Below are 11,395 nucleotides of genomic sequence, written 5' to 3' on the forward strand. Positions count from 1 at the left end.
CTGTTTATTAAGTTTGCAAAATAATGGCATTTCATGAGTCCCTTTTAGTTCTTTCAACCAAGCTTCAGCGCATAAAGTCATTTACAGCAATATTTATTCAAACTAACTGTTTTCTATGGATAAATAAAACTTAATCATATCATCAGCATATTGTCTGTAGATTTTATTTGTAACATTTCTGATATTTGGCTCGTTATGAGTCATAAATAAGGCGGTTCTTAGCTTAGTAAACTGGTGACTCGAGAACCGCACAGACTGATTCAGTCCAAATCGTGAACGTGAACCTGTTTTGTTCAACCGACACATTCTAAAGATCCGACTCAAACGAACGATTCGAGGACTCGGACATCCCCAGAGCGGAAAAGCGAGTCCAGCTAGAGCTGTCAACGTCCATTTCTCTCCCAGGTCCACTTTCTATCGGCTCTCATGTGGAAGTGAACACAGAAAGTGATTGGCAGCAAAGGTGAGTCAGATGCTAGCGCAGAGACGACCTCAGTAGAGCTGTGCGTCTGTGACGCTCTCTTATTGTGTGCTTCAGTAGCTGCTGGTGGTTAGGAAGGGAAGTTGTGTGTGCTGAGAAACACATCTGTGGCCTGGCGTTCATTGTGCTCCGATTTGCAAGTTAATAAGTCGACCTGACAGAAACACACATTGTGCATAGACAGCGGCTGTTCACTAACAACCCTTTTTTTAATGCAGTTTTATTTTGGTCCCAAGCGGATGATGTGTTTCGCGTCTGACGTGGCGCTCATTTGCTGCCTATTTAAATAACCAACACACCGCAGCTACATTCATCTTTAAAAATAACCACACGCTATTGGGAATGTGGACAGCATATGAAATGTATAACTGTATCTGTAAATGTGTCTGCTTCCTGTATTCAGTTATTAGCTTAATCTTATTATTCAAGGATGTTACTAGTATAACCATGGTCTTATTTGATGATACAACTCATTCTGTGTGTCATTTAGGTAACTTAGAAAGATTAGTATTCATTCCGCCTCTTAAAGGAATCAGGAACCAATAGTTAACCAATAACCAAAGTAAATGAAACATGTTCCTCTCTGTTTATGTTATTAACACATCTCTGTCTACTCTGTTGAAGCCATAGCCAGAAATACTGGGCCCCTGACTTAATATTGCTTTGTTGCCTGTTGTTTCCATTGTTTCTACCTTACACAGTATTAATTACAGCCCTAGACTTGCATGGGTGGATCAGAAAGGATATTTTTGTTTTACCAGGCTTTAGTAGAAACAATGCGATACAGATCAACTATATTTGCTTTCAGTTCAATTATGGTCTGGTACACATGTCTGTGAGGATTTTGGGGTTGAAACAATAATAGAGTTATTGTGTGAGCAGTCAGGGAAGAAAAATATATCAGATATGAGTTGGTGCATTCTGGTAGTACAGGTTGCAATAAAATTGCATTTGTAAACTTTTTGCACTTATTTAGTCCCCCCCCCCCCCCCCCCCCCCCAGAGATATAACCTGCATAGCCTGTTGTTGGGTTTTTGTCTGTATATTGTTTAAATTTTTTTTCTTTTTCATATAATTATTTGAAGAGTGACCATGTATTGTGAATGTGTACAGCATCATATAACCCAAAACAAGCCGAATACAAAGCATTTAAATTTCAGCTATGCTATTTTAACATATTATTTATCTTTGTTAATTCTTAGTGTTTATTAATTCTAAATGTTGATTGTAATTTGTAATTGTTTAACTTATTAATTTTCTAATTTAACCAGAGATGTGTGATGAAAACCAGTCCTAAAGCAGGGGAAGGCCAATCAGGTATGTTTCAGATTTATAAAGTAATTTCTGCCATCTTATATCACATATATGGGCCATTCTACAGAATTGGTTCGAAGAGTTTGAAAAAAATGAGTCTTTTTACACAAATTTTGTATGTATGCAAATTGTACAATATCCACATTATAATATGTCATTTTTAGTAAATGTGCAGTTAATTCTCATAATGTATTTCCAGAAAGTTCTGGAATATTTGTCCTCTCTCCAAATTTGTCACTACCGAAACACAGTAATATATAATTTAATAAGAAGGGTTATATTGACCTATTAAGATTTTGCTTACATCATCCTTCATTTTTTCTATTTTATTAAAACGTTTTCAGAGGTAAATCAATCATTTTGATTTGTTGTATTTTGAATGCAAAAAGTTGATCATACTGGTTTCAAACTTAAGGATTCATTCTTTTGAATATAGAGTGAACCAAACACAATCATAACATCTTAGTTAATAATTCAGTATACTTTATTTTTGACAAAACATCTCATGTTTTGGTAGTGACTACATCACATTACAGAACTTAAACCCACATACTAAAACTCACAAAAATAGTTCAAATTTGCAAAACTGTACTAAATTATTAGTATTTATTTATATAGGATTCATTTCCCCTGAATAAATGATTATGTTTTCCCTTTCGTCACTACCAAAACAATGATGACATGTTTCGGTAGTGACAATTTTATGAAATAACACCCCAAAAAAACAAAGATGTCACTTCCGAAACTTTACAAAGTGTTTTGGTATAGTGACTGTTTCGGTAGTCACAATTTTAGATATTTTAAGCCTTCCTCAAACATGCTAATCAGCACATGGTTAGCTAGCACAGTTCTAAACAGTTGTACACATATACAAACTAAATGTTATGGAATTAGTAAAGTGTGTTTAATTACAGAAAAATGGTGTTCGGTAGTGTCATTCATACTTTTGATTAATTTACCTCAAAATTATGATCTGTTCATCATGTATTTATGAGAGAGAGTGACACAAATATTTCCTGATATTTCCTGATCATAAACGTAGGGGTGTAGTTAAAATCAGTCTCAGCCAATGGACTAAAACATATACTGTTTTAGTAGTGACATGAAAAATGCAGGGCACTTTTTTTTTTTTACATAAAGTTTTATGATTTACAAAGAAAATATAAAAGAAATGTGTTAAAAAAAATCCAAAAGTGTGGTTTGGATGATATCAGCATAGTGTGAATCATCTTTGGGCAATTCTTCAGGAGGCTTGGAGTAATATATCAAGTCAATGTTTAAATAAACTGTCAGCACGGATGCCCAGATTATGCAGAGCTGCTAATGGTGGATATTTTGATGAATCGAAAATTAAACTGTTTATGTAATAAAATATGTTTTCGTAGTTTGTGTTGTCCCCTATCAGTGCAAAATTTTCACAAATGAAAAAGGATTCATACCAATATTGTCCAAAATCCCACTTTTCTAGGGCGCTTCCAAACTTACTGATATTTTAAATATTATTGTGGGTTTCAATAGATAATAAACGGATTTTAGTAAACATCTAAGATTTTAATACTTAATGCTTTTTAAATGTGTTGTGGACAGCAGTTTGGACCAGTTCTGTAGAATAGAAAGTGTACTAAACTCAACTGTAAAACTATTTTCAGTACAATGCAGTGTGTTTATGATTACGATAATAAATTCATACTATATGAAAACAAATACCATTTTGCAATATCAGGCAGTATACTGCTTTTGTCGAGTTAAAATAGCTAGGAGTGACTGACACTGGAAGCCTTGCACACTGGCTGCACCGCTTTTATGTTAAGTTAATATTATATGACATGATGTTTAAAACCTATTATTCACAGTTACTATGAGCAGTGAGCTCAATGTGCCAATGGGCTCCCCCGCGCCCGGGGGTTCAGACCGGCTGCAGGATGGTGGTGGAATGGACTACAGGGACTGGGTTCGCCGCAGCTATCTGGAGCTGGTCACCTCCAACCACCACTCGGTCCAGGCTCTCTCATGGAGGAAACTCTACCTAAGCAGAGCCAAGCTCAAAGCCTCCAGCCGAACTTCTGCTCTGCTGTCTGGCTTTGCCATGGTGAGTATATTACACTGTGATAAGTGTGAGCTGTCAAATGTACAGTATGTAGACTTTTGGCCACACTCTTTTGTGGATTGTATTTTGGTGATCATGTATCAGGAAACCGTTGCTAAATGTCAAACAAAGGGTGTGGGTTGTTGAAATTCTTAGAAACATCAGATGTTTTGGAGATAAGATTGTCTTGAATCATTGTCCGGTGGAACTTTGTTGTTACTAACCACTTTCAGCCAAAATAGAGCATAACAGTGACCTCCCACTTGACCGGATGTATTTTCACATTCATTTTCTCCACAGGGATTTTAAACATTCTTCAGAAAAGAGCTATAAAAGCAGCCAGCAACATTGAGAAATGATTTGAAGCAAACAAAAAATTCTGTAGCTAGTTGAATTATAATAATTCTGTCACTTTTGTGATAGGACACAACTGAATTAGTGATTTATAGTTATTGATCGAAATATAAAGCAATTTATTTGTATTTTTTTCTAAAAATATTCAGACATAAACAAGAGCGTGGAGGCTGAATGCATCATCTGCAGTGATTCATGGGAGTAGGCAGTAGTTGAGCTCAACTTCTGTAGTATCAACAAAATCTCTAATTGATTTTTATTCAGGATTTTGGGTTGTGTAGTATTTTTTTTCTGCAACGTTTATTCTGCAAATACACAATTAATTAATTAATTAACAAACACTGACATAAAAATGTTTTTTAAGTCTCATGCTCAGGCTGCAGTTATTTGATCAAAATAGTGTATAGTATAGTGTAAAGTATTATTGTAAAATATTACAATACAGTGTTTTTATTTTAATACATTTTAAAATGTAATTTATTCCTGTGATGTAAAGCAGAATTTTCAGCAGCCATTACTCCAGTCTTCAGTGTCACATGGTCATTCTAATATGCTGATTTGCTGCTCAAAAACATTTCTTATTACTATCAATGGTGAAAACCATTGTGCTGCTTATTTTAAATTTTTATTGATTGATTGATTTAAAAATAGTTTGTAGTTAATGTCACTTTTGATCAATTTAATGCATTCTTGCAGAATAATTTTTTAATGATAGTATTTATCATAGCCTAACAACTTTAGAGCTCAAGATAGATCTATCTTCTTACATTATTATTAAAAAAAATCAATTTCTCTATGCAGAAAAAAGAATGTAGAGCCCTGTGAATTTTTTTTTCTCTCGTTTTAATTTTTCTAGAATCTGTTTTAATGGTTAAACTAAATTGTATTAATCAAAAAGCATGTCTAATTCATTAAAATCATGAATCTTACAATATGAAACAGCAATTTATTAAAAGTTGAATTTTAATTTTAAGGCCCTATGAAATCATTTTCCCCCCCCAATATTCCATTTTATTTTTCCGTTTTTTCCATTTAAATTTTTCTGAATTCCATTTTTTTTTTACTAGACTCTGTTTTAATGGTTAAAATAGATTTTATTCATCAAATAGCATGTCTAATTAATTGAGATCATGAAACTTACAATATTAAACAGCAATTTATCAAAAGTTTAACAAAAATTAAAATAAGGCCCTATGAAATGCGTTTAATTTTTTTCAAAAAAAAATTCATTTAAATTTTTCTGGATTCAGTTTCTTTTCCCATTTCAAATTTTTCTAGACTGTTTTAATGGTTAAAATAAATTTTGTTCATCAAAAAGCTTGTCTAATTAATTGAGATCATGAAACTTACAATATTAAGCAGCAATCTATCAACAATTTAACAAAAATTACATTCTTAAGACTCTAGGAAATCTGTATATATATTTATATATTTATTTATTTAACCAAATTCTGTGTTCCATTAATTGTCTGCATTCTATTTCAATGGTTTCAATAAATTTAAATAATCAAAATAATCTCTAACTTGTTGGTTTTATATATTTTAAAAAATATATATCTTTTCTTAATTTATTTATTTTCCCCAGAAATACTGTTTTATATTTACAATTTCTAAATAAACTCTGGCAAACATTCCTTTAAAAATAATGCTAATAATAATTTAATTAGTGGTAGAAATACTGTCTTTACATGACTAAGAAATACTTCTGTCATGGTTTCTTCAAGTTAAACCAAACTTTTATTTTGACGGGTTGTTGTGAAGACCTTTAGGTTTCAGTTTGTATATGCTATGACAATAGTTTTACTCAAAAGAAATGGTGAAATGCTCATGAAGTGACTCTTAGAGCAGTTCTAGAGATTTTGTGTTCATGTATATATTGAAGGGGCAGAGGCTGAAAACAATGCAAGCATCACACGCCTCAGTATGTGGTAAACAAAACCACACGTCTGAGCCATTCGTTCACACAGAGACACGCAGAACATGCAGGATTCATATTTGAATGGTATTTTTGCAGATTAATATTCACACAAACTAGTCCATGTCGCATTTTGATTTAAGTGTACTGACCTACTTTTGATATATCCATTCAAAATTTGGCAAGTTGTGTGACAGTCTGCTTTATACAATACATAATGTTGAAATATTTTTATGACTAGATATGTATGGGGTTTTTACTTCAGGAACCCAATTGTTTCACATCAAACATAACCAGTTGTTTATAATGTGGTTGTGACCAGGTGGCCATGGTGGAGGTCCAGCTGGAGATGCAGTACAACTACCCACGTTTCCTGCTCATTGCCTTCAGCGTATGTACCACAGTGCTGGTTGCCGTCCACCTGTTCGCCCTCCTCATCAGCACCTGCATCTTGCCCAACGTGGAAGCCGTCAGCAACATCCACAATCTCAACTCTGTCTCCGAGTCTCCCCACGAGAGGATGCACCACTACATTGAGCTGGCCTGGGGCTTCTCCACCGCTCTAGGGATCCTTTTGTTCCTGGCAGAGGTGGTGCTCCTCTGCTGGATAAAGTTCTTGCCGGTTGACTCTGGGACGCAATCGGCGTCAGTCCTGACAGCCCTCAAGCAGAACTGCAGCTCGCCTGTGGTTCAGCCAGGCCACAGCGGCTGGCAAGCGGCCTTGGCCTCCACCATCATCATGGTGCCGGTCGGATTGATCTTTGTGGTGTTCACCATTCACTTCTACCGCTCACTAGTGCGGCACAAAACGGAGCGGCACCATCAGGAGATCGAGGAACTGCACAAAATCAAGGTGCAGCTGGATGGCCATGAGCGAGGCCTGCAGGCCGTGTGAGATCCAGGGATGCTCTTTGTTTCCCGCAGTGTTTAAGCACATTGAAACTCCTCCTTCAGTCTTAGGCTTATTTTCTGTTCTCTTCAGAGAGGAAATGCCTTGTTACCTGGTGGAAGGATTACATTACAGGAGGCTTTACAGCAGAAAAGGCGCACGTTTACAAGATTTCAACGGCAAGGGCTATTTATTTTGTATTTCTTTAGGCTGTAGGTCATTTGGTTGTGCTTTAAGTGCCATTTTCTGTTTCCAAAAATGGATGTCACAGAGTGGCTTGCTTTGATATAATTTGCCTTTTGGGGTGCCATCTCAGATCGATAGTGTGCCACAGATAATGAGACCAAATGAGTTGGTCTTGGATCCATTATGGATCAGAGCTGCCAGAGTCACTGCCAGAGTATCTTTAACCGCAATACCCAGCTTTTATAATGTACTGGCCTGTTTGAGCTTTAATTTAAAGTGATAGTACACCCAAAAATAACCTGTCAGTCATCATCATTTACTCACCTTCATGACTTTCTTCAGCACAAAAGAAGATCTTTTGAACTGCTTTTGTCCATACAGGGAACCTCAGTGTTGTTTAAACTTTTGACTTTCACTTTAGGGACAAAAGAAGTGATGATGCTTAAATGATGACTGAATGTTCATTTCCCTTTAAGAAAACAAAAAGTGATGTCTCTGTTTAATAGTGGATCTATAATACTGTAATCTTTCAGCCTGCAGCAGTGTCGTCCTAAAGGATTCAATTAAAAGCTGTTACATAAGAATCGTTCATACTAGGCCTATATGTAGTGCAGTATTTTTAGCTTGGGTGTGAAATCTAGACGCTTTAGCCAGGCTCACTGTGCGCTTGTATTTCATTGAACGTTTTGCATGTGTAATATATTGCACTGTCACTTGTCAAGCACAAAGGTGGGGTTTTTTCCATGTTTCACACAAGGCCTATTGAATGTTATTCCTGTGGGCTACTAGAAGTTTACACTGTCAACGTCAATAATCAACAAATTAAGGGCACAGTTAGTTATAAAAATACTTGAGAGAGACAAAAAAGCTGAAACTGTTTAATGTGAACCGAGTCCTTTCGTCACACTCAAAATAGCATCTAATATTTATGCAACGTCAATTTGAGGAAAACATTCCATGGGGGGAAAAGTCGGACCAATTTCTGCCTGCCTTAACTAAACTGACAAAAGTACACTTGTAGGATAGTCCATGGAAATGATGTGTCCGGTTGGTTTTTGGAGTATGCAGACTGATTTTGTCTGTTGTAGGTCTTTCAGAATGCAGAGCTATAGTTTGCTGCTTCATTTCATGCCTTAAGCATTAATTTAATTTAATAGTATGTTCATGAGTCGACTCTGTAATAAGGCATAGTGAAGCACTAATCTTTTCACAGCTCAGACAAGGAAACTTGACCAAAATTCTGTATTTTGCTTGTGGGGGCTTTAAAAAGCTCTTTTCTTTTTGTGCGTATGCGTGGTAAAATACTTATAGTATCATTTTTGATACTTTTGTTGCATTGTACCACATTATCAGTAGATAAACGCATATCTAGTGTGAAACGTTTTTTGCGTCCGGAACATGTAGCCGACTATTATCAAAATGTTTTGTTGAGCATGTCCTTTCACACTCTGTCTGTACTTGTATGTTAATTTATGTCAAATAAACACAACCTATTTTGTTTACTTCAAAACTGTTTATAATTTCTGTGTGGAAATGAAAATTTGATACGCCCTCTTGATCTGTTCAAGAACAGACTGCTGTTTTCCTTGTGACTTTTATATTATCTGAATCCGCCGACAACCTTAAAGCGATAGTTCACCTAAAAATTACTCCCCAATTTATTCACTCCCACGCCCACGGAACATTGGCTAAATGTCTGATGCATAAGGCACACTTAGCTGGAAACAGTTTCGAAGTTGTCATCCGATTGGTTAGATTATACAGGATTTTCATTCTTTAATATTCCGCTGGAAACAAAAATGCCATGGCACCAAACCCCCTCATGAAAGAAGAAGGTTGTTGTGTTTACAACTGTGATGACGAGCGCTTATGAGAATCAACTAAACGCTGGATTTTCAAAAGTATGTGAAAAAATGTTCACGGCATAGAGTCCTTAAAATATGGCAGGGTTTTACACACCAGTCTGCTAAACATGAAGTGGCACAAAACGAAAAGTGATTGGTTGCTTTACCTTTCAGACATATGGCCTTTTGGACGGGCCTTGGCCATCCAAAGCGGCCAAAGTTCCCGGACCTTCTGCCTTCAGTCTGAAGGTCTGGCTATGCAATACTAGGCTGATGATACACGGGGCAATTTTTGTGAGCCATTTAATCGGGCATGTTCCTTGGGCACTTTCTCATTGAGAATGGGTAACAAATTTCTATCTGGATAATTTAGATCAGTTGTGAAAAATGCATCGATTCACTTCAGAAGGCCTCTGTTAACCCCCCTAAGCCTTGTGGAGCACTTTTTATGAGGATGCACTCCATTGGACTTCAAAATCTCAACAGCCATTCAATGCCATTATAAAGCCTGGAAGAGCCAGGACATTTTGTAATATACTTCCAATTGTATTCCTCTGAAAGAATAAAGTCATATACACCTCGGATGGCTTGAGGGTGAGTGAATTAAGGGGTAATTTAAAATTTGGGGTGAACTATCTCTTTAAGAGGGTGAATCATGAAAATGCCTGAGTCATACTAATATCTCATTTCTGTTAGGATATCTTATCAAAACTGCTAAGTATTTATACATCATTGTAGTATTGGTACTGTGCTTAATAACTAAAACATAAATACATACATATATACACACACACAAAAAAAGAATAGGATAAAAAAAATGACATGCAAAAATATAATGCCTTTTCTTAAGTTCAGTTTTGTGGTGAAATATGGCTGGATGAGTTTGTGTGAGATTCACATATTAGTGCATAAGACCTGGTGAGTATCTGTTGCTCTGGGAAGCATGTGAATGGTCAGGTTTCACAGCTGTGACTGGCAGGCACACATGAACTGAGGCTGCAGTCAATGACAAGGCGACACACTGGCTGAGAAAGGCATTGTAAATTAGATTAAAGCAAGTATGTGTCTAGTTATGCATGCTAAATGCCTAACCTTATTCAAAAAGATTATAAAAACCTTTAATGGTGAATGGTATTATTCTATAAATATGTATTTGGAATAGCATATTTCTGCATTACATAGTATGTATACTGTGCTTTGTTTGCCAATTTTATACATGCAACACCCAGATAAGCTATAGAGGGTTTGCACTTAAGTCACAGTTTGGTCAGTTACCCGGATGTGCGGCCATATTGGAGATAGTCGGATGTAAACAACAGCATGGATTGCTCGATTTATGTACTACTGAATACATTGTTCTGCTAATTTATGTTATCTACAACGGGGAAAAATGTAGAAGCTGCTAAATCATATGGAGATGGACTTTGTAAGCAGGGTAGGATGCAATATTTTTAAACTAAAGTTAATAAGCGTTAAAGATATGTACAAGCAGTATTAATTAAGATATTAGCCTAACATTTCACCTACCTGAACGGAAATGATAAGAACAAACATGCATGTTGTCAAGATTCTTGCCCTGGAAATCCTGGTTCAGTTTGGCCAGCCACAAATGCCTTTTGTTCCTCAGACAGTTTTTTGCACTCTATAGTACTCCAAATGTTTTTCCCGGTCCGACTGATTAGTACAGCCCAAAACATGGCAATAATTGAGCATTTATTAAATTATTAAAAATATATAAAAGTTTAGTTCAGTTCAGTGGCATTGTTTATGTTCAGTGCCGCCAATATTGATGATGAGTCGTGAAAACACTCTAAGACTTTTGGAAGATGGCCTGGTGTCAAGAAGGGCAGCAAAGAAGCCACTTCTCTCCAACAAAAAAACATCAGGGACAGATTGATCTTCTGCAAAAAGTATGGCGAATGGACTGCTGAGGACTGGGGCAAAGTCATATTCTCCGATGAAGCCTCTTTCCGATTGTTTGGGGCATCTGGAAAAAGGCTTGTCCGGAGAAGAAAAGGTGAGCGCTACCATCAGTCCTGTGTCATGTCAACAGTAAAGCATCCTGAGACCATTCATGTGTGGGGTTGCTTCTCATCCAAGGGAGTGGGCTCACTCACAATTTAGCCCAAAAACACAGCCATGAATAAAGAATGGTACCAAAACACCCTCCAACAGCAACTTCTTCCAACAATCCAACAACAGTTTGGTGAAAAACAATGCATTTTCCAGCACGACGGAGTACTGTGCCATAAGGCAAAAGTGATAACTAAGTGGCTCGGGGACCAAAACGTTGACATTTTGGGTCCATGGCCTGGAAACTCCCCAG

The 11,395-nt window shown here is 36.4% G+C and overlaps 1 protein-coding gene across 1 annotated transcript; it reads left to right on the plus strand.

Annotated features, from left to right (window-relative positions):
• Positions 1-349: 349 nt before the first annotated feature.
• Positions 350-8,735, plus strand: orai2 (ORAI calcium release-activated calcium modulator 2). Its single transcript, XM_073840537.1, has 4 exons — positions 350-463; positions 1,753-1,798; positions 3,649-3,884; positions 6,473-8,735. The coding sequence occupies exons 2-4, from the start codon at positions 1,762-1,764 to the stop codon at positions 7,043-7,045; spliced, it is 846 nt and encodes a 281-aa protein (XP_073696638.1). The 5' UTR covers positions 350-463; positions 1,753-1,761; the 3' UTR covers positions 7,046-8,735.
• Positions 8,736-11,395: the final 2,660 nt, after the last annotated feature.

Source organism: Garra rufa, chromosome 5, assembly GCF_049309525.1.
Source record: "Garra rufa chromosome 5, GarRuf1.0, whole genome shotgun sequence".
Taxonomy (NCBI): Eukaryota; Metazoa; Chordata; class Actinopteri; order Cypriniformes; family Cyprinidae; genus Garra; species Garra rufa.

Excerpts from the sequence above, each read along its gene's own strand:
- orai2 (XM_073840537.1), top strand. The coding sequence starts at position 1,762 with ATGAAAACCAGTCCTAAAGCAGGGGAAGGCCAATCAG. Across the intron at positions 1,799-3,648 it reads AGCAGGGGAAGGCCAATCAG|TTACTATGAGCAGTGAGCTC; the intron begins GTATGTTTCAGA and ends TATTATTCACAG. Across the intron at positions 3,885-6,472 it reads TGCTGTCTGGCTTTGCCATG|GTGGCCATGGTGGAGGTCCA; the intron begins GTGAGTATATTA and ends GGTTGTGACCAG.